The 27,311-nt window shown below is 52.1% G+C and overlaps 1 protein-coding gene across 8 annotated transcripts; it reads right to left on the minus strand.

Moving 5' to 3' along the window:
* Nucleotides 1-27,311, minus strand: Septin8 (septin 8). Of its 8 annotated transcripts, none has more exons than XM_041663976.1 (10): nucleotides 27,200-27,311; nucleotides 13,965-14,085; nucleotides 12,542-12,737; nucleotides 12,035-12,221; nucleotides 11,044-11,205; nucleotides 10,486-10,582; nucleotides 9,898-10,066; nucleotides 9,582-9,714; nucleotides 9,276-9,466; nucleotides 1-1,280 (listed from the first exon to the last, which is right to left on the minus strand). In XM_041663976.1, exons 1-10 carry the CDS (start codon nucleotides 27,200-27,202, stop codon nucleotides 1,115-1,117), a joined length of 1,425 nt encoding a protein of 474 aa, XP_041519910.1. In that variant the 5' UTR covers nucleotides 27,203-27,311; the 3' UTR covers nucleotides 1-1,114. The 8 variants fall into 8 exon arrangements, with proteins under 8 accessions (XP_041519910.1, XP_041519907.1, XP_041519908.1 ...); XM_041663973.1 differs by lacking the exon at nucleotides 27,200-27,311 and adding an exon at nucleotides 26,346-26,764 and having other exon boundaries at nucleotides 1-1,277; XM_041663974.1 differs by lacking the exon at nucleotides 27,200-27,311 and adding an exon at nucleotides 26,346-26,760 and having other exon boundaries at nucleotides 12,035-12,215.

Here is a 27,311-nt window from a genome sequence, read left to right on the forward strand (position 1 = left end):
TAGGGCTTTGGCCTCTTTTATTTTCTTTTTACAGTCAATTCCACGTGTAAAAGACTTCATAAAGCATGTGGCTCTGGCTGGACCCCGGGGAGGGGGGAGCTGCGGAGGAAGGGGCTGCCTCTTCTGGATGACTTCACTAGGACCTCCACGTGGGAACATTGCTGGGCTTCGGGGTTATAATAAGCAGGAAGTTTATGGAGTCTCCCTGAGACTCATCTGTGCCTTTGGAACAGCTGCTTACAACACAGAACAGGCAAGGCACAGGCGTGCAATACGTCCTTGCACATGCACCACGGCGAGGTGACTCACAACATACGGAAAAGTGAAGAAAAATGTTCTCTTTATATCCCACGCCATTCCACCAGACTCTCACATCTAAAGGACACAGAATTCACTTGACAGACATTTGGACGGCACTATTATGGTCAGTTGCTCTCTTAAAATATACACTGCAAAAATATTTAACTTTCCGTTCTATGAATGTCGTATAGAAATATCTGTCTGCCTTTGCTATACTCTACACACATTCATTAGCTGTCTTTATTCACCTACACACAATCCTTCTCGAGGCATTAGACCGTATTGATCTGGCACTTAAAAAAATATCAGACACCGGGTTCGTGTTGGTTTTAGTTGGGGGAGGGAGGATGGAGGCCATCCTTCAGGATGTACTTCTGTTAGTAAGGCAAAATTATGCAAATGAGGAAATGGCATGGTGTTTTGGTCTGTTATGAAGCATGAAGGTTAAATCGCTACGGGCAGTTTCGTTATGGTAAAACTGGTGCTGTTGACAAGGTTGAAGGTTTCTCTTCAGGTCACTTCCCTGCTCCCTTTATCTTGAACAGTAGGTCCACATTTTTCAGAATCCAAGCATGGCCACCTATATGCTGTAGCCTCAGAGTGACCATGTCACGTATCGGACTATCTGGGAATGAAAAGGGATGGGCCACACCAGATGCTCCCTGAAGGAAACAGAAACTGTTTGCACTTTTGGTTATTGATATGTGAAAACGAGGGGGTGAGGGTGGGGCTCTGTCCTAACGTGAACAACCATGGTCTCCAGTTCCACGCCCTGATGGTCCTGAGCTGGCCCCCATGTGGCGGGACTGCAGCCTCAGAGGAATCCTTCCCTCCACGTCGCGTCCCTGACCAGGCAGCTGCAGCACTGGATGGCGGGCCACCAGCTGCTGCAGTTCAAGGGTTCCACATTGGCTTTGGTCATCATCACCTTAGAGCTGGAGAGGCTCATGCCCGACTGCTGTGCTCCTATATCTGATCTGCTAAAGAAAGCACATGTAGACATCAGCTTGGCCCTTCTGGCTGACACGTTCTGTGCTCAATGGGGTACCCATGGCCCTTGTTCCTTTGTGGGCTCCAGAAGACGCACTGAGCACGCCAGCTACGGCAAAACGCTGACCGTAGGCCATGCTCTGTATATGATCATGCTCTGTGTTCCCCGGTATGGCAAACCTTGAACTCACAGGGAAGGGGTTTTGGTAGTGAGGAACAAGAATACAGACAGTCTGATGGCCATGATCGGGAATGGGCGGAGGATCCGGGTGCTTAATATTGAGGATTATAACATCCAGACCTTCCTTCTACATGAGTGTTTGATGACAGGCACGGAGTGGGGGCCGTGTCAGCAGCTCTCAGGACAGACTAGGATGGAATGGCAGATTAATGACAGTTAACTGAGGTTGGAGATGAAGGCTCCTAGGATGCAGTTAGTGCTACGAAGGAGGGTAGTCGTAACATGCTCGAAATGACCCACGTGATCATCCTGGCACTGACCGCTCCTGTACCTGTCACCCGGCTCCCTCTAAAAGCTGGGAAGTCTCTGGATCTGAGCGTCCCCACGTGGTTCTGATTTACACCTCCTCAGGTCCGGATGAGAGAGCAGCGCCATTTCCCCCGTGGACTCTGAAGCCCCTCGTGCAGAGGACTTCATGCTAAGGATGCTTCTGTGACACATGCAGAAGGGATGCAGTCCTGTGCTGCTGGCTGGGTGACTGAGCCCAGCCTGCCCTGCAGCCAGGACACCTGCACAGATGGCAGGGAAGAAGCCAGCTGCCTGTCTGAAGCCAGTCTTAAAGCTGTGCAGCCCAGCTAGCCAAGATGCCGGCTGGATCTGTGTCAGTCCCCAAGCTGGGGACTTGAATGACTGGGCCATAAATTTAGAGGTGGCCCATGAAACTCTGTCCCTGTGAGCAGCTCTTTTATAAATGTGCTAAGCCATTGGGTGGGTACAGTGTGTTGCCAGAAGCTCACTGTGTGGTCAGGGACCAGACAGGCCACACTGTGAGGCAGGGTACCATTTTGCCTTTCCTCTGGTTTTGCTTATTGGAGCTTCCCCACACATACACTTATTTATTCTGTGGACATCAGAGGACAATTTGCGGGAGTTAATTCTTTCCTTCCACTTCATGGGTCTTGGGGAACCAAACTCAAGTTGGCAGGCTTACCTGGTGAGTCATTTCACCAGTACACCCTTCCCTCCCCCTGCTTCAACCTCTGGAGTTCTGGGATTGCAGGCACATGGCACCACATCCGGCTGTCTGAGGTGTCTGTAAAAGCACACTTCGAATGGTTTCAGTGCTGCTGGAGACCTTTCTATTAAAGGACTCTTGTGCACCTCTTGCTAGTCATATATACCTGGAGCCCTGTCCTCTGGACCCTGTCATAACTGTCCTCCAGGTAGGTCCTGGGAAGACTAGGAGAAAACAGGGATAAGGGTATTTGCTGCCAGTGACCCGAAAGCTGACATTCAGATGTCTCCAGCTACATCGGCAGGCGGCAAGGTAATATGCGGACTGGTCTCTTTTGCTGCTCCATCCAGAGGCCAACATGTGCAAGACACTGTGTGGATGGGACAGGAGTTCAAGGGTTCACACCAGCGTGGGGATCCTGCGGCACTGGGTGTCTGCTGCATAGCACCTAGGCCTGTCAACTAGGTGGCTCTAGCTGTAAAATGTCCCCGTTGATCCCATTCCTAAGCTCCTGGAGAAAGAAGGCAACCCTGAGAGCCCCGTGCCAGAGGAGGAGGTGGCCTGTTGCTGGCGTATCTACAGATGAAGGAGCTCCTCTTGGGCAGCAAATGTTGCCATTGCTAAGACTCCATCAGGGGTCTGTTCTGCTTGCCTTTTCGTTGTTTACCAGGAACTCATCTTGTCTCAACACACACATGGGAATCCCCATGGTTGGCTACTCTGAACACAATCCACCTTCCTCTGTCCCCACCTGGGAGGGCCAGGGGCTAGCGAAGGCCTGAGGCCGGAGGAGGTGGCGATGGGAGAAAGACCAGAGGCAGCTTGTTCTCTCCAACCACCAGTCCAGCCTTCATCCAAACATTTCTGTCTCCCAAGGCTTCCCACCTCCAGAAAACCATCTAGGGCCCACAGCCCACACCACCACACTTCGAACAATGACCCCATTTACACTCTTGCCCGGTGATCCTGATGGGATGTCCAGCATTAGCTCAGGAATTAAGGATACAGATAACCAATATTCAAATTGCAGCTCGTCCACTTGTTTGCTGTGCTGCCTTGGGAAATTATGGAACCTCTGGGACTTCCCCTACTAACTGGGGACAATACTAGTATCTGACCATAGGATGGTAAGGATTAGAGACGTTAGAGCATGTCATTACAAGAACTAAGCACACACAGGGTGAGCTGTCTCAAGCCAAGCTTTCAGAACAAAGACGTACCCTCCTTGAGGGCAGGGTCTGCCTTCCCTCAGTCTCGGACCTGCAACTCTTCACAGTGTCTGCACCATGATTCGCTAGGAAACAGTTCTGTCGGGAGCTCTGCCCCCACAGAGGTCACAGCAGAAGCAGGCTGTACAGGCCACAACTGCGGGATATTAATATGCTCAAGAAACTTGAATCAGAAAAGCTACTGCCCAAAAATGACACTGTAAAAAACTCAAAATAAATGCAAAATTTAATGAAAACAAATGAGTACAAAGTGGATGGGAAGGAACAGAAACAAGTCAATGGGTGGAGGAGTAAATGGATTAACAACTGAAGTGGTTTTAGAGATGCATGGTAACGTCATAGACAAGCAAGCTGGCTTTCCTGGGCTGCTTACCCAGTAGGAGCCCCAGACAAGGGGAGTCCACACACACACACACACACACACACACGAACACACACAGGGCCAGTTTGTACAACCACAAGGTTCAGGCCTCCCAGCAGGACGGGGAACACACACCCTGGTTGGCCTGGGATACAGCTGCTCGGTGGCTGTTGACTTGGGAAAGAAATCAGTCCCCAATCATGCTAGGCAAGCTGTCCAGCATTTTGTTTTTTTAAATTTAACATGGGGTCTTGCTAAGTGGCCCAGGTTGGCCTTGAATTTGTGATTCTCCTAGCTTAGCCTCCTGAGTGCCTAGGATTTGGCATGATTTTTAACTGGATCTTTTCTCTCTCAGAAGTCCAGGTCTGAACCGTATCTTAAACGGTGACTCTACCACAACACGAAATGGCTCAAGGGAGACTCAACAGCAAATGTCAACATGATCCTATGACGGTCCCATGACGCCAACAAACGACAGGGAAGAAAGAGGAGGGAGTCACAGCCTCGAGGGGCAAGCTTCACGTTTTTCTTGCACACCAAGGATTAATTTAACCTCAGCTAAAGATAACAAAATTCCACGCAGCAGGGGAAAAGCTTGCCATGACTGACGGGATCCATGGGGAGCGACTTAGACCCTAGAAAATGCAAGTCAAGTCTCCCCAGGGATGCCAGCAAGCTTTGGGCCAAAAGGTAGGCACTGACCATAACAGCCTTCCAGTATGCCTGAGTTTGTGGCTGCTGCGCTGCAGGTGCCGGTGGTAGGATCTGTTGGCTCCAGAGTCCCCAGCATGGACTCTGAGCCAGCAGTGGACCCGCTGGGTCATCCTAGTCTCAAAATAGACTGGCTAGGAGAGGCTGCTCTGAAGGTCAGGCTGAACCTAAGTGAATACACCGTCAGACATACAATTTCCCTAAGAGGAGCGGCTGGCCTGCAGTTCACCTCTGCCTCAGACATGAAGTTCAGCATCAGCTCTGCCAGGACCAGAGGTGGACTAGCTGTGACGCTCACAAGGCTTCCAAGGCCTGAGCTGAATGTTGGGTCCTTTTGCTTAAAACGGCCTCTCTAAATAGTTTGAGAGTCCAGACTTTTGGCCAGGATGCACCCTGATCACAGAGGATCTTTTCCTTAGAGCATCACTAAATGCATTTCTCCTGCTGTGTGGAGCCTCTCACAGCACAGCGGCCTTAGGGGAGGTATTGTCACAGTGCACCCACAACAACCTTCCCCTCCAGTTCACTCTGAATGAGCCATCATCTCAGGACAAGAAGAAGCCAGACTGGTCCTGGACGAATAGAGGCAGGCCTGGCAGGAAGGGGGAAACGGTGGAGGGAGATGGGGGCGTAAAAATCTGAATGCAGCATGAATCAGTGTGGACCCCTCAGGCTCTCAGTGAGAAGCCCCTGGGTGATCAGCTCCTCGGGATGCAGCCGATCTTTCTGGGGAGCCTGGTGTCCAGCTGGTGCTGCACCAACAACCCCGAGGCTGGCAAACCACCAGGAGCAGAGCAGAATGGGTTTTCTCAGTACTTTCCTTGCTTTTATTTTTGAGACAGGGTCTCATGTAGCCCAAATTGGCCTCAACCTCACCGTGTAACTGAGGCCTGTCTCTGGCTTCCCACCACCTCCCAAGTGCTGGCATCACAGGCCTGCACCATCCCACCTGGCAGCCACTTTCTTACAAGTGTTCACCTGGAAGCCAGAGCTGGAGGGGACGTTCTTAGCCCCCAAGCTTTTGTTTTTCTCCCCGGCCAAATTGTCCTAATACTTCAGACACTGTTATTTTCTTGCACCATGACTCGGCCAGGAAAGAAGTAACAATGACCTTGACATGGCAGCCCTTTCCCTGATGAGCTGAGCACGCTGGTCGGGAGCAGGTGGCTTATTTGGAGTCAGACACTTAACACACATGCACTTGGTCCCTGCACAGGTAGCACCTCGAGGGCAGAGACAAGGGTTTGGGCTGCTGTTCCATTTACATTCACAGTAAAAACGCTGGGCGTGGTCTTGTTCGGGGTCCACTGCAGTCCAGAAAGAAGTTCCAAACACTGCCAGAATAGGAACTTTATTTCCCACCTCTCCCTATATGTTATAGGGCTGCTTTCTATGTAAGAAGGTTTAGAGATCTTTTTAGTTTAAAAAAAAAAAAAATCAGGGAATCTGTGTTACTTATAAAAATAATGGGAAAGATAGATATTATTTGTCTTTATACTGGTGCCAAAATAAAAATTTAGAAGTGTTTCAAAATTATTAAAATTAAGCTCTAGGTTAGAAAAATGAAAATGAAGGGGAAACAGGCGAATTCTGCAGCGAGTGTGTATATACCGGACCACAGGCCACGCCTAGGGCACCACATGAGTCACCACTGGCTGGAGCCATCACTGGAGTGGCACACAGCTGCTCCGTCAGGGAATAGTGACACTGTAAATGGAAGACCAGCCACCGGCTCTGGAAAAAATAAACCTTGTCAGTTTGGGATTCCAGCATTCATGGCTCGGACACGTTTGCATAGAGAGGGGTGGCTGGCCAGGCCCAGGCAGCCGGGGGGCCGGCCGGGGGGCCAAGGCAAGGCTGTAAACACTGGAGTCTGTACCGGCTCCCAGTCCATCCTCACACCATGTTATGAGAGAAGGGCCACAAGGTGTAACTCAAGCAACTTAACACATGATAGTCTAAAGTCCGCTCTTGACATGTAAGTCTGTGCGTGCTTTAACTGAAAAATAAAACAAAACAAACAAAACAAAAACAGACACATTAAAAGATACGCAGACCAAATCAAACAGAAGCAAAAGACAGCAAGGTGGACACTGGGAAAGGGCAGTCAGTTTGGCATTTGTGACGAGCAAAGCAGGGAACTCGCTTCAGTTTGTGGCGTCCCGGGCTGAGGGTCAAAATCTGATTGGGAAGTAATTTCGCAAAAATTGATTAAAATTTAAAGACTGAGTACAAACCAAGTAAAGCCATGAAATGGCCATGAAAACACCCACTCCCCAGATGCAAGCCTGGCCCACCCTATCCCACGGGGCCAGTGACTCCTGAACCCCAACTCTAGCTTCACAAGTACAGAGTCCCCTCTCCCAGGGTTAAACTGACTGAAGCTCCCTAGTGTAACCACCCAACAGAAAGCGCTGGCCTTTCAGACCCAGATCTGGGAAACAATATTCCAGGAGACCGGACAGCTGGGGCAGGCAGGCTTCTACTGAGAGCTGTTTCTTCACAATGGGGGTTCTACCCTAAGCTGCTCTGTAGTCTCTCTCTCTCTCCCTCCCTTTTTCTTTCTTTCTTTTTTCTTTTTTGAGACAGGATCTTTGCTATGTAGCCCAGGCTAGTTAGCAACTCATTACATAGCCCAGGTTGACCTCAAAGTTAAGAGCAACCCTCCTGCATTTGCCTCCCCAAAGCTGGGAACAGAAGCATATGCTACCACACCTGGCTGGCGCTGAGGCTTCTCCTAGTTTCTTATTTGGGGACACTGTCTACTTTCACAAGATTGCCTGGGCCACGCTGGCAGGGAGCAGGGCAAAGTCACTTTGAATATACAGACTCTGTCCCATGTCCCCCTCACAAGGAGGGTCATTTCTGCTGCCAACTTAAAGCCCACACTGGTTGCACCTCAACCTCCACACTCACCAAACCAAGGGCTGAGCATAGGACCAGGGCTGAAAGCAAGTGTAAAATTCTCCAGACTGAGGGCAAATGGGCCTAGGATCCTCTGGGAATAGGTAGCTGGGATGGGCTGTCAGGCATCAGGATGGGGAAGACCACAAAAGGGGAACCCCTGCACCAAAGCAGAGAGCAAACCTTGGGAACCACAGTGTGCATCTAGTCCTAAGTGCTGTGTCTGCCCCAGGAAGAAGCACTTTAAGTCTGAGGCAGGAAAGTGTAAGAGAGAGAGATCGAGATTGTGTGTGTGTGTGTGTATGTGTGTGTGTGTGTGTGTGTCAGGGAATGCCACCTAGGGGTGAGGCAGGACATAGTTGAGTTCATGCACCCAGATGCTGAGGCAGATGGGACCACCTGAGTTTCTGAATGAAATAGAGCAGGAGACTGGGAGTCACCGCAGACAGGGTACCAGACTCCAGATAAGAACACAGGAAAGGACTGCGGGGGACACCAACATGGCTGGGATGTAGATCAGTGGTAAAGAACTTATCTAGCGTGTGCAAGGCCCTGGGCTTAGTCCTTACAATCACAATAATAATAATAATAATAATAATATAGTTTTGTTTTTGTTTTTTGAAAAAGAAGGCAAAGAAAAGGAGGCAGCAGGGGTGAGGGGTGGGGCAAGCAAAGAAAACCGCTAAGGAAACATGACTGGGAATTCTGTGTCCTTAAGCTGACACACCTGGGAAGAGCCTCCTTGTCTCCTGTCACTCTCTACTCTACAGGACGGCTCCAGACCCTCCAGCAGGAACAGCCCCACTCTCGGCACAGTACTGGAGCCCTGCAGGGAGCCACCACACTTCCAGTCCTGCAAGCCTTCCAAAGCAGCTGCATAGAGGAGATGACAGGGACCGGGGCAGTGGTGACTGGCCTGTCCTGATGAGTCCCTGCTGTCATGCGTCACCATCTACCCGCTAATATGAGTTCCACAACCCCAGCCTCAGAGGCCTAGGGGACATGTGCCACAGCTGCTCAAGCAGAAGCACAGGGTCTTTTAGAAGCCAGCAGGAAAGGAGGACAGTCCCACATTCGTCCCTCTCCTGGCCAGACAGATTTGTCCCAATATCCTGTGGCTATACCTGCTTGGCTGTCCCCTGCTACTGGCTGCCCATGTGACCCAGCTCCTTCACCACAAAAGCAGGGAAGAGGACTCAGATGCTGAGGATGCTGGGGGAGGATGAGGGAGGAGAGAGAGAGATCCAGACGGTGAGACAGCGAGAAGACTAGTGCGAGATCAAGATGGAGGTGCACAGTGGAGAGCAAGATGGAGGTGCACAGTGGAGAGCAAGATGGAGGTGCACAGTGGAGAACAAGATGGAGGTGCACAGTGGAGATCAAGATGGAGGTGCACAGTGGAGATCAAGATGGAGGTGCACAGTGGAGAACAAGATGGAGGTGCACAGTGGAGAACAAGATGGAGGTGCACAGTGGAGAGCAAGAGAGGCAGTGAAGGCAGAAAGTGGTGAGCGTGAGGCTGAGCAGTGACGCCGGGGGCAGAGAGCGGGTGTAAGGAGACAGCCCAGGGGAGATGCCACTTACTTCTTCTTGTCCTTGTCTTTCCTCAAGGGCTGCTGTGAAGTGGCATGGAAGGCCTGAGACTGCAGGGCCTCCATGGCCGCCTTCCTGCAGTTGAAGGCGTTGGTCTCCTCCTCCAGCTCCCTGCGCTTCTCCTCCACCTTGCGCTTCTCCTCCTGGTGGATTCGCTTCAGGTGCTCAAACTTCTCATGGAGCTGGGGAGGAGGGGGAAGAAGGGAGGCAACTGGGTATGGGAAGACTAGGTCCCCTACCTCCCCATCAGCCAGCCTGCCCTGGCACTTCCTCTCCGCAGCGAGGCCTGACACACACCTCCCGTTCTTTCTCCTTCAACTCAAGTTCTGTCTCCTTCACTTTGTTGACGAACATCTGTCTCATCTCTTCCTCCTTCCTCTGCAGCTCACTCAGGAACTCCTTCCTCTTGGCCTCGTATGTCTCTTGGAGGCTGTGGAGACCCAAAGGAGAGGCCAAAGGTAGAAGTGGGGCTGTCAAGAGCAACAGAGTCAGGGAGATGCTGGGGACAAGAGGATTCGGGGCTCCCGCCAGCCTCTGCCTTCGGGCTGACAAGGCCTAAGAGAGCAAGTGCTGGCGTGACAAGTGGCTGAGGCAGCACAGCGCAGGCTGTCACCTGAAGGGCTGGCTGTCACCATCACTGTCCTGGAAGCCCATCTCCTCCAACTTGCAGCGTCGGTAGAGCTCGTAGTGCCGACTGTGGGTCTGCTCCCGCAGGTCCTCCATGTTCACCCGAATCAACATCTCCCGCAGCTTCACGAAGTCGCAGTGGTTCTCGTTCTCCACTGAAAGCAGGGGCGTGAGAGGCATGAGACAGGCATGCAGATAGGTGGGGGACGGCGGGGCAGGACTTGGGTGACTTGGTGGCTCCAAAGCAGCATGAGGCAGGTGTGCAGATCGGCAGCGGGAGAGCAAGACAATGGTCAGGGGGCGTTGGTGGTTCCCCAGAGCAAAAGAAACATGCAGATGGTTGGGGGTACAGCCAGAGAGTAGTTGGATGCCTTCACGGTTCCACAGCATGAAACAGGCATGGAAACAGGCAGAGGAACAGCAGGAGAGTGGCCACGTGCCTCAGGGAGCTCCAGAGTGAGGCAGCCATGAAGATGGGCAGAGGGTAGCAGGACAGTGGTTAGGGCCTCGGCTGGCAGGACACGAGGAGACTGAGCTGAGGCCCCAGCTGGGGAGAGGCTCGCCCCACACTCACCCTGCACCACTCCCCAAGGGTACTGTCGAGCTCGAACCAGCTTGTTGCCCACCTTCACCTCCTCTGTGCTGCCCACCACAGCAAAAGGCAGGTGTGCCTAAAAGGGGGCCCAGGTATATATGTGAGCGCTGTGCTGAACAAGGGGGCAGACTTTCTCACACCCCTGCACCCTAGGGAGGGGCCACCGCCTTTGACAAGGCTCTTTTACAAGGGTTAGAGGCTCAGTTCCTGTCTCTCTCAGAGAAATGCTCTAGACTCCCGACTGGGTTTTCCTGTCTGTGGTGTGTTCGTCTCAGGCCAGCACAGTTCTCTGACAGGACCTGTGACACCTGGTCATATATGTACTTGCTCCTTCACATATCACATTCCCACCCTGAGTTTACCTGTGACACGCAGATCAGGGGACCCTTAGTGCAAACCCACAGAATTCAGGCCTGGGAGGCATACACGCCTACCCACGCTGTGCAGGATAACATTCTGGGAAGCTGAGTCCCATCTCAGACTGGCGTCCTCAAGCCCTCTGACTAGGGAGCCCCGAGACCCTTGCCCAGCACTCACATTCATGACTGCGTTGATCTCTGCAACAGCCTCGTCGTCTGTGGGGAACTGGTAGATCTGGACTCCATTGCTGACCAGCTCACCCATGATCTTGATCTTGAACTTGTGGAGCTCGCTCTTGGAGATGGTGTCGGCCTTGGCAATGATGGGAATTATGTTCACCTGTGAAGGTCGGGGGCAGCAGGTTAGTTGCCTATCTTGAGTAATGATCACTGACCATGGACAAGCACTAAGAGCAGAAAATCAGGAAGACAGGGGCTCCGATGATCAGTTGCGGCCACTGTGATATCAGGAACCCTAACAAGTAGCTGTAATGCTTCTCTGGGCCCCAGCTCCCCAGTACAACTTCCCAGCACCCCATCTGACCACCAGGGGCATATTCAACTTGGACCCAGGATGCTCTAAAGGTCCAAATTGGCCTTGGGTCAGACAGAAACAGTAGTGGTGGCCAAGCCAACCACTAAGCAGGCAAGATGACCCAGGAATAGCAGCTATGGAAAAAACCTGGAACTCTCCCAGGCCAAGGTTACCCTATTTTTCGTGGTGACAATTAAGTCCTGAGATGGAAAGACAGTCACAAGGGTTGAGAGAACTAAGAGGGCCCGGGTCCTCCAGGACCCCCAGACCTTGCTGACACCCCATGAAACTGCTCTCTACCGTCATTCACAATCCCATCTGAGTCATTCTCCTCTCCTAGTGGCTCAGAAGAGAGCCAGGGGGAGCCAGGTCAGACAGGAAAGAAGTGAAGAGAGGAACTAGAGATGAGAGGCTGGATGGAAGAGGGACACTCTGGGCAGAGGCTCTGCAGGAGGGGTTCGTCATTGTATAAGGAAAATAAACAGACAAAAAGCAGAGCTCCAAGTGAGAAGGAAGTTGCTGAGAACGAAGCTCTGAAAAGCTCAGTGAGGACCAAGCTGACCACAGGGTGACCAACTGCAGTCACCACACTGCCTTTCAGAGGTAGATGGCAGACGTCAGGTGACTTACGTACCTTGCTATCTAGTTTCTTCATGGTCACCAGATCCAGGGATTTCAAGGAGTGCCCAGTGGGTGTGATAAAGTAGAGGCACACATGGATCCTCGTGTCATGGTAGTCAAAGAGGGAACGGCGGATCTTCAGCTCCTCCTGGAGATAGTTTTCAAACTGCGCATCGATGTAATCAACTATGGGCCTGTAACTACAGACAACTTCATCACCTGGGAGGCAGACGCTGGTTGCAGCAAGGGCAGCCTAGAGCCCAAGCCAGGGTATCCCCACTCTCCTCCCTGCCCTATCTAGTACAGGAGGCTGACTGACCCCTTCTTATACCCTCCTAGAGGAAGAACTGGTCTGTCAATGGCCCAAGATCTCAGCCCTTCCCCCACAGCCTTCCTAGGTCACCTTAGCACTATATATATGGGGCAGTTTGAAGCAGGAAGGGATTGGGAAGTTTTAGGATGAGGATCAATCAGTTTGGGATGGCCAAGGCTAGGTGGAGCCGCCCTTCCCGCCTCTTGCCTGTCATCCTTATTGATCTGGTCCCCAAAGCCCACAGCATCCACGATGGTCAGTTTGAGATGAACGTTGCTCTCTTGGAGATCGTAGGTCTGAGGCCGCAGGCGTACACATTCCTCATGGTGGCTGGCTTCCTCGGTCTCAAAAGTTGTGTTGAAGAGTGTATTCATTAGCGTGGACTTGCCGATCCCAGTCTCCCCTGGTGAGTGGAAACAGCAGGGAGAGAGAGAATATCAAAGTCTAGAACCAGGGCCATCTCTAGCCAGCAGCTAGATGAGGGGGGCTCAAAGACCCTCAACTCCAGAATGAGAGAAGAGAAGCAAGCCCAAAAAGGTCTGTGAAATGGCTCAGTGAGTAACGGCACTTGCTGCCAAGCTTAGCAACCCAAGTGTAATCCCTGGGACCCACATGGTAGGAGGGGAGAAGTGACTCCAAGTTGTCCCCTGACTTCCACTGCCATGTGCTCCCTCAAATAAAATGAATACATTCTTAAAAGGGGTGGGGGGAGAAAGGGAAAGGAAAAGAAAAAAAGAAGAAAGAAAACAATATTCAGAAGAAAGTCATAAAGGAAGCCTTTGATGTAAGACATGGCTAGGCAAGGCATGAGACTTTTCCCCAGGGAGTGGGAAAAAGGCAGTACCAGGCTATGGAGATACCACTGTGTTTTGAGACTAGGCTTCAAGGGGACCTAGTCACAAAACACACAGCCTGTTCTGAACATCACCCTTCTTAGGCCAAGGCGGTCATGACTCCACAGGAACAGGACCTGAAACCACCAGGAGCTGTCCCTGTAGCCTCTTCCCAAGGGATACCTGCAGAAGGCCCTGCATAGTCTTTGTGCCTCTGGGAGTCCTGGGCCTTGAACACCTGGAGCCTCCCCAGTCAGGTTGTGTTTGTTCCAAAGTGCACATGAGATTTACCCTGTGATCTGGTGACCAAGCAGGGTCTCGTTCAACCCTGTATCCTTGTCACACAGTAAGGAGAAAAGTGTTTGAAGATTTATTTTTATTTATGTGTGCATGTGCGTGTATGTGCAGGTACCAATGGGAGCCAGAAAGAGGGTGTCAGGTCCTTGGAGCTATAAGCAGTTGTGAGCCACCTGACATCAGTGCTGGGAACAAAGGTCCTCTGGAAGAGCAGCCATGCTCTTAACAACTGGGCCATCTCTCCAGTCCTGCCAGTGTTTGTTTTTTAATAAATGAAGGAACTAGTGACTGAATTTCTATGATAAATACCCAGTGTAGGCAGCACTTTCATGGACCCACTTCTGTTTCCTCTTTGTGGCGACTGAGTCAGGTCCTGGATCTAGTCCTGCTCTTGATCCTGGCAGAGGCAAGACCAAAGCCTGAACCCAAGGTCTCCCCAGCTTGATAGGTGGCCAGCACAGTGAGCACCATCTTCTGCCCCTGGCCAGGCCACTACTTACCCACACAGAGAATGTTGAAGCTGAAGCCCTGGCTGACTGACTTGCTGACCAGTTGGTCAGGGAGGCTGTCAAACCCCACATGACCGCCCAGGGACAGGCTCCGGGGCTCAGGCTCTGCATTCTGCCAAGAGAAGCACAGCAAGACGGTGAACAACCTGGGAAAGGAGGTATCTGTGTCAGACCGGCCCTGACCCTGGTGCCTGAGTTCTCAGCACCACCCAGGACACACCTTGAAGTCACCAGGGTTCCAACTCCATGCCACACTCCCCAGTGGGCCCCTGAGTTCCCTCACTTTTGAGACTGGCTGGCCTTGAACTTACTACCCAACTGCTTCAGTCTCCAAGGCATTTAGGATAATGAGAATGTATCACCACACCCAGTTCCCTGGATCTATTCACTAAACAGGGTCTCACAGCATTCAAGATAACCTTGAATTTGCTACATAACCAAGAATGATATTCAGCTTAAAAACTCTGCTTCCACGACCGCCTGCAAGCTGATATTATAGGCATGCACTCCGTGCAGGTTTATGTGATGCAGGGGACCTCAGGGCTTTATGCATGTTAGGCAGGAACTGCCAACTGAGCTAGAACCCTAGCCCTCCCTTGAATCTTCAAAGAGACCAAGAGATACAGGTTAGAAAGTGTATATTCACGCAGCCAATTCTGAGAAAGGCAGAAATGCTACCCTCCCCCCATCGACCCTTTCCAGCCCCTACTTGAAACATCAGAGAGCCCTCCCTGTCGGGATGGGCTGGTGGTCCTCCACATCCACTTTCCACTACTCAGTGGTAGTATCTGGAGACCTCAGGCTCTGGGGTCTCCAACCCTACCCGAGTCATGACTATTTAGAAAGGGGATTCTGGGAGAGAATATGGAAGCCTGACCTCTGCAGAAATGTGGGCATCAGGACCCAGGTGATCAGGGACCACTGGAGTTGGGCTGTAGCACTCTCAAAAGAAACAATAAAGCCCAAAAGAGGGTCAAGGCAGACCCAACTTTGTGCGGACACTTTCTGTGGCTTCCCAGAGAGTGTGAGTAAGATGTCACCCTGAGGGCAGGTTTCCAGGCCCACAGAACTCCATGTTGGGCAGAACCATATCCCTTTCTTCCTCAGAGCCTATGCCCTAACCACCACCAGGGACAGGAAGGCACACAGGAGTCTCTGTGTCCGCAGCTCCACAGTGGAGCTCTGAGCAGTGTCACCCTTGTAAATGTGGACACGGCACAGTGGGCAAAGGAGTCGGGGGAGGGGGTGCCCTGTGGCTTCGGCTACACAAGAGCCTCCTCAGCACCTAGAGGTCAGCTCTCCACAGCCACACCCTGCTGCCTTGGCCAGTACCTCTCTAGCCAATGGGACAAAACCCCAATCTACTTTAGGATACTAACACCAGTCCCAAGCAGCCCAGACCCAGTGTGACTCTTCTACCCATTGCAAACAAGCCAGGTTTGCCCTAAACCTGTTTTCTCCAAAGACTCTTGGTGGAGCCTATTTTTCACAATGACCCTTCCTCCTTCCTACTACCATCCCCAGGGCCACGTCCCAATTTACCCACCCACAAGGCCCTTTAGGGCTGCAAATGTTTCTTGGTGCCCATATCAGAAACAATACATAGAGTCTCTCCCCCAACTCCTACCCCCTTGCCTGGCACTCAGGCCTCCCCCCAGGCTCAATTCCAGCCCCACTGGTTACTTCTGAATCCCCCCCCCCGTGTGTGCGTGCGTGCGTGCGTGTGTGTGTGTGTGTGTGTGTGTGTGTGTTTAGAGTGGGGGTGTAGATGTTGCTGTTTTGTTTTGAGACAGGCCCAAGCTGGCTTTGAACCTGTGGTGCCATGAATGACCTTGAACTTCTAATTCTCTGGCCTCCACATCCCCAGTACTGGAATCACTGGCATATGCTGCCATACCTAGCTTTATGTCATGCTGGAGATCAAACCCAGGGTTCTGTGCATGCTAGGTGAGCAAGCTACCACCTGAGCCACGCCTACACTCCCCCTTCTTTCACGCTGTTCAATCAATTATTTATTTAGTGGGGGTGGGGTGGGGCTCACACATGCTACGCCTCGTGTAGGGGTAAAAGGACAGTCTGTCAGTGCTCTCCTTCCACCGCATGGATTCCAGTTCCAGGCCCCGAATTTAGGTGGTCAGCCTGGACAGCACCTTTACCACTGAGCATCTCTTGGCCCTCAGTCGCCCTTTTAAGCTGAGCAGCTTCCCTGAAGTCCTGGACTCCCTTGGTTCTCTGCCTCTTTGCTGGCCTCTGACCTTACCTGGCCCCTACCCAGCACGTCAGGCCCTCCCAGACAGTGGTCCTGTTTCCTGGCACCAACCCCTAACGTTTTATGCATCATGGCTCTCCACCTCCTCTCCTCTCTTCAGGAAGCTCTCCACAGGCTGGGGAAGCTGTGCTCCCTATGCTCCCACCCTGCCTGTCATGACTCCACTGTTCACTTTTAAGTCCACAAACACCATCTTCAAACTTTGCTGCCACATCGGAGGTGCCACCTGCCCACCTTACACAGGACTCCATAGTTCGGTCTTCCTTCCTACTGGTGGCAGCCTGAGGATCAAATGCAGGACGGAACAATCTGGAGCTTATTTTTAGGTGAAACTGAAAATCACCAAATTGAAGGCATGCTGTGCTTTGCCGAGAAGACTGCATATTTATCCACGCTCTCTCTCCAAGGGTGACGCAATCCAACATCCTGTAGTCTGCCGCCAAAACTGACCAAGTCAGCTGTGTCTACAATCCAAACCACACCACGTGCACACTACACACACACACATCACAGCAGAACACTTAAAAAGAAGAAGGAAAAAACAGGCCAGCCTATGCCTCACTCCCCTCAACTTTCTGACAGTTCTGGGCTCCAGGGACTAAAGGCAGCACTGAGGACTGCACAGACCCACCCACTCACCCAGGCTTAGCAGCCCTACCTCTCTTCTTCTCTCACAATGTGGTTCCCTCTGTGCAAGTATGTGCAGGATGGGGAGGTCATCACCCCCAAGTTATTGCCCAGCCTGCACAGTGTCTACCCAGGAACATCAGGGACCAGAGTGGACATCCATCTCTGGTACACCTACACACACGGAATAATGGGTACTGCCTTGACAGAGACAGTGTCCTTCTCTGTCCTCAAGAGACTGATGTGACCTTCTGGCTTTCCTGAGGGATGACTCTTGCTAATGCCAGCCTTCCTGATCACGCATTTGGCATCAATAACTCGTGACCCAAAGTGTCCTACTTACTGCAAAGAGTCACCCTCCCCTCAAATGTCCGCTAGCCTGAACAGTCATAGCACAGGAAGAATTAGTAACACCCGAGGTGTCTCCTACATGATGCAGTGACCAGAATCAGACTATCAGATCTCCTGCTGGCAACAGCCCTGCCATCTGGTGATAGTCAATCAGCATGATGCCAAAGCAAGTGGCCCGGGGGGTGGGGGGCCTTTGTGACTACCCCGTGATCATCTGCTAAAGGGCAGCAGGGCCAAGAAAATGGCAGAGTAGCTGGGGAGCTCCTGTCTGCCCTCCCTATGGTCCCTTCTCTATGTGTCCCTAGCTGGGTGGGGTCTTAATCTCCACAGAACAAGCATGCACAGGACAGGAGAGAGTGGGGGAACTCCAAAGGAAGGTACAGAAGGCCAGGCATCTGAGTTTATAGCCTCAGAGAGGAACAATGCTCACAAGACAATACCAGCCATTTGCTAAGAACTACCTTGTAGCCTGGCAGTGGCGGTGCATGCCTTTAATCCCGGCACTCAGGAGGCAGAGAGAGGAGGATCTCTGTGAATTCAAGGCCAGCCTGGTCTACAGAGTGAATTTCAGGGCAGGCTTCAAAGCTATAGACAAACTCTGTCTTAAAAAGTCAAAGGAAACCTACTTGTAGAAAGCCAGGCGGTAGTGGTGCACACCTTTAATCCCAACACTTGGGAGGCAGAGGCAGGCGGATCTCTGTGAGTTCTCACCAGCCTGATCTACAAAGTGAGCTCCAGGACGGCCAGGGCTACACAGAGAAACCATGTTTCGAAAAACAAAAACAAAACTAAACTAAAGAAAGAGGGGGGGGGGGGACGAGAACTATCTTGTAGGACTGGAGAGAGATGACTCAGAGGCTAAAAGCACTGACTGCTCTTCCAGAAGTCCTTCCTGTGTTCAATTCCCAGCAACAACATGGTGGCTCAAAATCATCTATAATGAGATCTGGTACCGCCCTCTGGCATACAAGCATATATAATAAATAAATCTAAATAAATAAATATATCTTTTAAAAAACTTGGCTCGTGTGAACTAAACCAAAAGAGCTACAGTCTCTCACTTAGCGTTTCCCACCCTGTGTGGTACTAATCAAGGCCCAGTCCCCGCAGGAGTAGCAAGCAGAACAAGCCCTTAGGTCTGTCGGTCTGTGGCCTTGGAAGACTCCCAACCTTGTAGTCAGTCTGCTGTACAGCAGGTACTGCGACAGCCAGCAGGGAGAAGGTGAGGCCACCAAATCCTTGATCCCAGGTTTTTTCTAAGCTCAAGTGCCACAGAGGTCAGGGAAGCTCCGTAAATGGACAAAGAATCAATATATAGCAATACTGACTACCAGTTACAGCCAACATTTATGAGTTCTAAAATACACAGTTTCCATCTTACTTACTCCACATGGCAACCCATGAGGACCACTGGGACCCCGTGAGAAAGAGTTATTTACAAGAGGCCAAGCTGCTCAGGGTCTGAATGGAGACAATGTAACCGGGAAACACACACTTCTGCCCTCTGATAGCAGCTGACATGGTCAATTTAGAATCCTTGAAGGAAGAGGTAGAAATGGCAGAACCCATGCTCAGACATGGCCCAGGGTGGCCAGAGGTCTGTGATTCCAATCAACTGTGGGAAGGCAGGTCTGTTGTTTAGAAATCTGATTCCCCTGCCCCCCAAGAGATCCAAGCAGGGCATAGTAACACATAATCCTAACGTTAGGGAGACTAAGGCAGGAGGATCTGGAATTCAAAGCCAGTCGGAACTACACATAGAGACCTGTCTCAAAGCAAAAATAAAAAACATAAGCAACTTCGGCATGTTCAGGAGGAAATGCTGATGAGGCTATGGGGGCTGGGATCACGACTTCAAAGCCAGCTTGGACTACCTAGGGCTGGGGTGTAGCTCAGCGCTAAAGCACTTGCTAACCATCTGTGAGGACCTGATTTCTATCCTCAATACTTCCCAAACAAAACAAGTGTAAGTCAGGTACAGTGGAACACACCTTTAATCTCAACTCTGGGCTGCAAAGACAGACAGGAGAATCAGGAATTTAAGGTCATCTCAAGTACTTCGCAAGCCTGAGGACAGCCTGGGCTACAGGGCAATTCCGTCAAAGGAAAGAATGTGAAAATGAAAAAAAAGGAAATAAAAACAAAAGAAAGAAAATACTGGGCCAAACATGGTGTTTTGTCATTTCAGAGAACGAATCTAGACCAAAGCCATTACTGCACAAGCTAGAAATGATGCTTCCACTCCATTCTGGGGGCATGGAGGCCATGGGAGACTTCCATGAGGATGAGTCTTTAGATTGGCAGGCCCTAAACAGGCACAGATCTTGCTGACTCTGGCCCTTCTCATATCCAGCAACCTAGGGTGCTCACTAGGGGCTCTAAATGTTTATCTTCAAAGATGCCCTGCCAGAGGGAGAGTTGACAGTTTGTAGATCTGCACACAATAAGAAACTCTATGAGCCAAGAACCCCCCTTAGTCGCTAACAAGCTCCTGGATCCCGAGCCAAGCCCCAGATTTCTAGTCATCCTTTCTTCAGCACATCAGAGAAAACAACCGAACTAAGACGTGCAATCCTGCATGTCTGGTCATCCAGAACAAAGCAGAGGACCTTGTTTATTATACAGCCCAGTGGGTAACTGGGACACCCTCTCCTGGTCCAGAACTGCTCTGTCTGAACCCTCAGGATCAGCCCTAATTGACAGACACGAAGAACTGCTCATTTTAGTAAGAGTTGAGCGGCATCTAGGGAGAAATCAGGTCTTGCTTGGAGCTTGTCCCCACACAGAAGCAGACTATACTCCAAGGCTGGGAATCATCAGCTCAAATACCCACACTAACAAGGCTGCCAAAGCTGTGGAAGAATATAAACAACTCAAACCCCCTGGGATGGGGGGGGGGGGGCTGGAGAGATGGCTCAGCACTGGTTGCTCTTCCAAAGGACCCAGGTTCAATTCCTAGCACCCACATGGCGGCTCACAACTGTCTATAACACTGGTTCCAGAGGATCTGGCACCCTCATATAGACATACATGTAGGTAAAATACCAATGCACATTAAATAAATAAATCCCCAAACCAAGTAGGTTGTTGGGAGGGAATCAGAGTAGATACCCAATCTAAGAAATGTAGTTCCTGAATCCTGGATCAAACCTAGCCAGGTGGTGATGGTGGCACACACCTTTAAGCCCAGCACTTGGGAGGCAGAGGCAAGTGGATCTCTGAGTTCGAGGCCACCCTGGTCTACAAAAAGAGTTCCAGGACAGACAGAAACCCTGTCTCAAAGAAACAAAAAACAAACAAACAAACAAAAAACCCGGCTCCCTAATGCCAGCTCTTCCACAGACTACTCTGGCCTTCTTGGCTATCTTAGGACTTGAAATTCTGAATGCTTTGCCCTCTCATTCCTCTCAGGCATCCTCAGGTATACCCTGCCAATTAGACAGGAAGCCCACTCCTCAGGAGAGCACTATTCCAGATTGGGTTGCAATGGACCCAGGACACTGTACCACTGAGCCTTCTCCATCCATGTTCCTGGCACAAAGTAACTTCAGCTAATCCCAAGCAGCCTAGGCCTTAAAAATAGCCAGAGCAGAGGCCTCTGGCCAGAACTGTAGTGTTAAGCACAACTGTCCTTGAGCCCAAGAGGAATCCTAGGAATTTTCCCAGGAAAGGCTTAGGCTCTGGTCCCAGGATTCCAAGCAAGCTTCTAAACCCAGGTCAGAGGTTACGAGAAATAACTGAAAGGTTTTATGTGGGAGGACAAAGATGGAGAAGGTGTCATCCCGGACCTAAGGAGAACAGAAGCAAGACACACCTGTTCTAAATCCAGAGGATACCTGGGCAACACTGTCTCTCTTCTACAGCAGCAACAGAACACCTGGAAGGAAAGCTCAGCCCCAGATCAATCTTCACAGTGCCACGGTGGTGGCCCCAGTGTTAACAATGGGGAGAAGGCTGTTGGGCCACCAGTCACCCTCACTAGACCAGTCATCCCCCATCCTTCTATAGGGAGACCAGGAACTTGGTAGCATAACGACCCTCTGTCCCTCCCCGTTCTCCTAGGCCCCAGCACTTGGTCGTTTGCTTCTCTGTCTAAGATACTTTCTCCCTCTTCCTATAGTCAGGCTACAGCTCATCAACGAAGAATGGTTCGATCCATAGTTCCATCAAAATTAGGTTTCCGGGAAACCAAATAGCACAGTTCCTGGGCCATGCCTGTCCCCGCCACCCACAGGCCTGCGAGACAGAGACATTCTTAGGCTTTGATGTGCTGCAGGGAGGAAGAGGAAATGTTCCATCCTGCCACTGCACATATGGGGCGCTCTGCTGCAGAAGGCACAGCCGCTCCAGTTCTCCCCCTGGCTAGGCTCTAGGGGCAGCCACCGCTGTCTGCCAATGGGGAAAAGCCACAAGTGGTCCAACCTCATTCAAAGGAAAAGGCTGCATTTCCTCATACATGAAACACCAGCCTTGGAATGAGGAATGTGGGTTCCAAACTGTCCCTGCCTTATTTACCACCACAGGACGGATAATGGTGTTGGCGAGGACCAGAGGGCGCGCTCCAGCACTGACAAGGCCAGAGGCGGCTTTGTAGGCACAGTTCTGATGCATTTGTTGCCCATTTACCCCAGCAAGAGGCAGAGAGTCAGCTTTGTCCCTGGGGAGAGAATCTTGGGTTCAGCCCCCACTGAAGCCCAGGTCCTGGGTGGCCCACACCCAGAAGGCCCACAGAAAACAGCCAGACAGCATGATCAGAGACGGACTCTGACTTCTCCTGGTTCTGTCCCTCTTGGCTCGGCCAGAAAGCCTACTAAGTACCTAGAAGCCACCGGTCCTAAGAACACCCAATTCGCCTCCAGGCGAACAGGGCAATTGTAGCTTTTACCAAGAAGCTTCCTGCCCTGTCCTCTCCTGCCTCTTCCCAGCTAGGCTTCCCCACAGGAGCCCTCAGGATGTGCACGACTCCTACAGAAGCTAATAAGGAACATCCCAGCTCCCTAACAAGGCATTCTGAGTCTGGGAGACATCCCCTTCCCCAAGCAGATGTGTCTCTCTTCTGCCTAACCAATTCCACATCTTGTCCACAAAGCTAGTTCATTGTAGAACACAGCTGGGAGTCCCAAGACCCTACAGGCAGTACAGAAGCAGGAAGCAGAAGAGGCCCTGAGAGATACCTGGAGGCCAGCTGGTCCTTGCTTCTCTGCTCTGTCATCCTGCAGCTGGGTCATGGCCCCAAGGAAGCTGGGTGTCAGCCACAAAGACATCTGGGATAGTCACTGTCCCAAACACACACCACCACCTAGTTCATCCTGGGCTCAACAGTCCATCAAGTAGCCATCAGGTGGGCATTGGGCCCATCTTTGACTGACCGGCAACCAAAATCTGCTTCCTCACCCAACCTCAGCCTGCTGACATCAAAAAGACAGGAGATCCAAACACCCATCGTCACCAGGCAGTGGTGGCCCACACCTTTAATCCCAGCAGTCACACAGGCAGATCTCCGTGAGTTCAAAGTCAGCCTGATCTACAGAGTTAGTAGCAGCTAGGGCTGCTACACAGAGAAACCCTGTCTCAAAAATCAGAAACAAAACAAAACCCAAAAAAATAAAAACATTCTTTGCCCCCCTCCCTCCACCCCCTACCCCTCGCCATCCAAAGCTCTTGGACAGACCCTGAGTTCTCCACTCCACCTATCCTCCCTCCTCCTTGGCACTGTGGTCAGCCTGTTCTTGCCATCATCTCTCTTCCTGCTCCAAGCAGTCTGTAGTCAAATACTTCCTTTGGTCATCAACACCTTCTCACCAGACTCCTAGCTCTGATCCATCCTATAAGGTCCCAGTAAGGCTGGTTCCCTAGTATGGCAGGTAGGGAAGGAAGAGTAGGGTAACCCCACCTCCTAGAGAAAGTTGCAGAATTGTGGCTTTGCCTATGGCATTCACATGTGACCCCTCAATGCTAGCCACTGGGAGATACACAGATCTTCTGCTAGGCTATCGTTTCTGTCCAGAAAGGTTTGGAGGGCTGCTGGTCATTTTCACAGGATACAGAGATCCCGGAGACAGGAGCCTTGAGCTACACTTGGGTGAGAAGGGCTGCCTCCCACACCCCTAGCTTTAAGACAAAATAGGCACTCCTTGGATGGCATGCTTGTTGGGGAAGTGTCAAGATTACAAGGGTGACAACGGATGTACCAGATGGTGCCGAGGATAAAGCGGAGATGGGGGGGGGGGTAAGTGACTGGCTGGGAAGAATGCCAAGCATGAAGCAGCCTCACGTTTCTTCCCTCTCCCCCGCATCTTCTCTTTGCCCGGGCCCTACTGGGTCCCTCACCTAGGAGTCTGAACCTTGCTCCATTGCAGACAGGAGAGTCCCAGGAGCTGGTCAGAGCAGGAGGGGAGTGAGCCTCAGAGTCCGAGACCAAGAAGCAAGAGAGGGACCTGAAGAGTGTGGCAGGAGTCTGACTGCCCAAGTAGAGCAAGAGATGACTGAACCTACTCAGGGCTGACCCCACCAACCTACACAACAGCCATCAACCTAAGCCCATGAGCTGACCAATCAGAGGTCAAAGATGCGGGGCCAGCAAGATGGCTGTGGGTAAGCTCATCTGCTGTCACACCCACCTGACAGCCTGAATTCCATTCCCAGGCCCCACATGGTGAGAGACTCTGAAAATTGTCCTCCAACCTCCACGTTCACACTTACATACATGCATACATACACAGATGCACAGAACAAGTAAAATATAATAAAGATAGGCCTATGATGTGTACAGCATGCTGGGAAAAGTGGGTCAAGATACCAACACACCTCCATCTCAAAGTACATCGCTGCGTGTTCATTTTTTTTTCAGGCAGCACTGGGGTTTGAACCCAGGGTTTCCTACACAAGTAAGCTCTCCACCCCTGAGCTACAGCCCAAACCCTTCTATGTGATCTTGTAAGTTCCAAACTAAGACAGTTTTCAGGTCCTCAAAGGGCTGCTCTGAGCACCTTTGCACAAGCCAAAGGGGGCAGTGGATATCTGTCACAGAAGCATCAAACCTGGGCCACAGCAACACCAAACCTTGCAGCTGGAGAAATATCCAAGCACGTCTCCAATAAGCTGGAGACTACAGTTAACCTTCAAAAAGGTCTTTAAGGAATCAGAATGGTTGTGCACAAGATAAGGGAGGAAATTACCTTCCCAAGATGACAAGGTAGGGAAGAAAGAGACCAGACGTCTAAATTCCGGCCAAACTCCACCCAGTATCTCCACCCAAATTCAAACCCGTCCAAGTCCTCCCAGGAGGCTGAGGGCCCAGAGTGCAGAGGGCGGGGGAGGCATCCATCCCTCTGGCGTAACCAACATGCTACGCGCAAGGTCCCAGAATTCCAGCATTACAGCTGCACTGAGTCTGTCCCTCCCTGGGCTCTGGCTCACCCTGGGGATGGGAAGACTTCCCACAGAAATGATCCAAAAGCAAACAGAGGCAAGGTCCTCCCAAGCCACAGCTGCACAGTGCCGACACGCAGCTGACCCTCTGCGCATCGTCTCTGCCACCAGGCAAACGCATTCCCCACGGCATCTCACACACGGTATTTACTGAGTCCTTATCATGAAGCGCCTCACCTGCATTCCTTCACAGACGCCACACAGCTCTGAGGGAGACAAAAGTTTCTCTTGCTGTATAGACGGGGAACACTGAGGGTTAAAGAGTTTGCCAGAGGTCCCATGACCAACAAGTAGCATTTCAAGGAATCCTCTCAGGCCACTGATTCCAGTTGTTCTACCCTTACTCTCTTCTGTGCAAGACCAACTGTTAGACAAGCCTCTGACCTCAAAACAAACCCAGACATAACCTTCCGGTCAGCCAGGCACAGAAAATACAGCAGGCAGACACACACATCTTTTGGTCTCCATCGACTGGGCAGGTTTATAAGGACTCGGCTGTTTTCCTGAAGTACATAAATTCCATTTTACAGCCACAGGACTGAAGTGGATCTTGGGTTTGGCCCAGCCTGTGCAGATTCCCCAAGGAGTCAAACTTACTTAACAGACACACAGCCCCCCTCTCCAGGGGGCACAGAACACACCAGGCTACACATTATGAAACCAAGATCTCTTGTTTTATTATACATATTCCCCCAAACCAACAAATGTATTTTCAGATTAAAGAAGAAATTTGCATATATAAATTCGGATGACAGTATTTATAGCATAATTACATAAGTCTTGGCTCCCTTATTTAGCCCCAGAACCAATTCGTTATCGGTCACACATTCAGAATTCTCCCTCCCTCCAACAGCCCTGGGCCCTCTTCCACCTCCTCCCTCCCTTCCCCTCCTCCTCTTCCAGCCGACCAGGGCCTCACATGCTGGCAAAGGGACACAGCTTCCTTCACTGTCACAGCCTAGCCTCCAGACACACCCAAATCCAGCCTTAGACACCGAGAGGGCGCAGACAACCCCCAAAGGCCTCCCTCCGCGAGCTATGGCCTGGCTCAGGTCCACAGACACCCCTGTTAGGACCACCAAGAGACGTCAGCCCGGACGAAGACATTCCCTGACTGGGGCCCAAGCAAACACTCAATGGTTTGGATCTGGAATCACTTCAGCTCCTGAGAATGGCTGCCGCAGACCCAGAGCCTGCCACTGAGGCCCTGGACCTGTCTGGAGTTGCACCCAGGATCCTGGCTCCTGGGGGGTAGTGAAGGAGATGAGCAGCAGGCCTGGGCTCTTCAGGACCAAAGTCTGCAACTCCCCTGAGCTCTTTCCGGAGTGTGTGTGTGTGTTAGGGGGCGGGGGGATCTCTGGATCTCTGGGGCTCCATCCTTACTCTTTGCACCCTGCTAACAGCACCTGCGCGGCTAAGTCAAGTCCCCAAAAGTGCAGGAACGCCCTGGGGAAGGAGAGTCAGGGGCGTCCGGGATCCTCCCCTTTGGACACGAGTCTGTCTTCACACCTGCCCAGAGCCGCCCAAGTCTTGGCTTCTTCCCGCGAAAAGGCGCTTACGTCGCGCGAAGCCCGACACGCCGAGACCCCCCTCCCGGGGTTGGCTCCGGGGTCCCTGGGTTCGACGTCCCGCCGCGCGGTGCTGACAGCCTGCCTCGCGCCCCCTCCCGCGCCCCCGCGCGCCGCGGGACTCACCGAGATGCGTTCCAGATCAGTGGCCGCCATGGCGAGCAGCGCACCGGGCGGGCGGGTGGACGGGCGGGCTGCGGGGAGCGCCGGGGCCGCGGAGGGGGCGAGCCGGCTGCGGGACGCGCTCCGCCCGGGCGGCTGCGGCTGAATGGATCCAATATGGCCACTTCCTGGAAACTCCCCTTGGCGGCGGCGGCGGGAGAAGCCGCGGAGCGGGCCCCGCCCCCGCCCGCGGGACCGGCCTCCCTACCCCGCTCAACCCCAGCGCAGCAAGCTCCCGGTAGCTGGAACCCACCGGGGGTCTCCGCGGCCGGGCGGGAGGTACTAGCTGCGGGTGCTGCTGGGACTTGTAGTCCGCGAGGTGGGGGGCCCGGACTGCCACGTCTGGGGGACCCGGGGCGCCTCCCGAGGCCTGCTGCTTGTGGCTGGGAAGCTAGGTCAGTGCACAGCACAGAGAGGTGCTGCATGCGCCCTGGGGGCCCCGCCTCCAAGCTGACTGTCCTTGCTGGAACCTGCAAATGCACTAAGACCACCAGCCTAAGGGTTCTTGTTCTACAGGTCCGGGCTGAGGCCCCCTCAGCCTCTTCTGCCTATACCGTGGGCCCTACCTGATGCTCTAAGCCTGAGCTAGGGCGGGAACCCCAGACTGGACCGGTGAGTCCGGCCAGGCAGCCTTTGGCTCCTTGCGCAATGATGAACCGGAGAAAGATGCACAGTTTGGGAAGCGGAGCTTCACCATCTACGTAGAATATTGCTAGTGATCCTCACCCTGCCTGTCCTGCGAGTTTGGAGTTCTGTCATTATGAAGATAGGGCCTTGGCTCGTTCTCATGGCATGCACATCTTCTTTCCCAACCTTACCATTCAAAAAACGTGCACAAACGTCTCCACGGGCTCGGTAGTCTTTTCCAGTGACTATACATGATCCAGCTCTCCCCAACTCCTCCTTTCCCCGCCTGCCTCTCTGGTCTCA

The sequence above is a fragment of the Microtus oregoni genome, unplaced genomic scaffold, assembly GCF_018167655.1.
Source record: "Microtus oregoni isolate MIOR12 unplaced genomic scaffold, Mior012 000015F_ref0000493, whole genome shotgun sequence".
In the NCBI taxonomy this organism is placed as follows: domain Eukaryota; kingdom Metazoa; phylum Chordata; class Mammalia; order Rodentia; family Cricetidae; genus Microtus; species Microtus oregoni.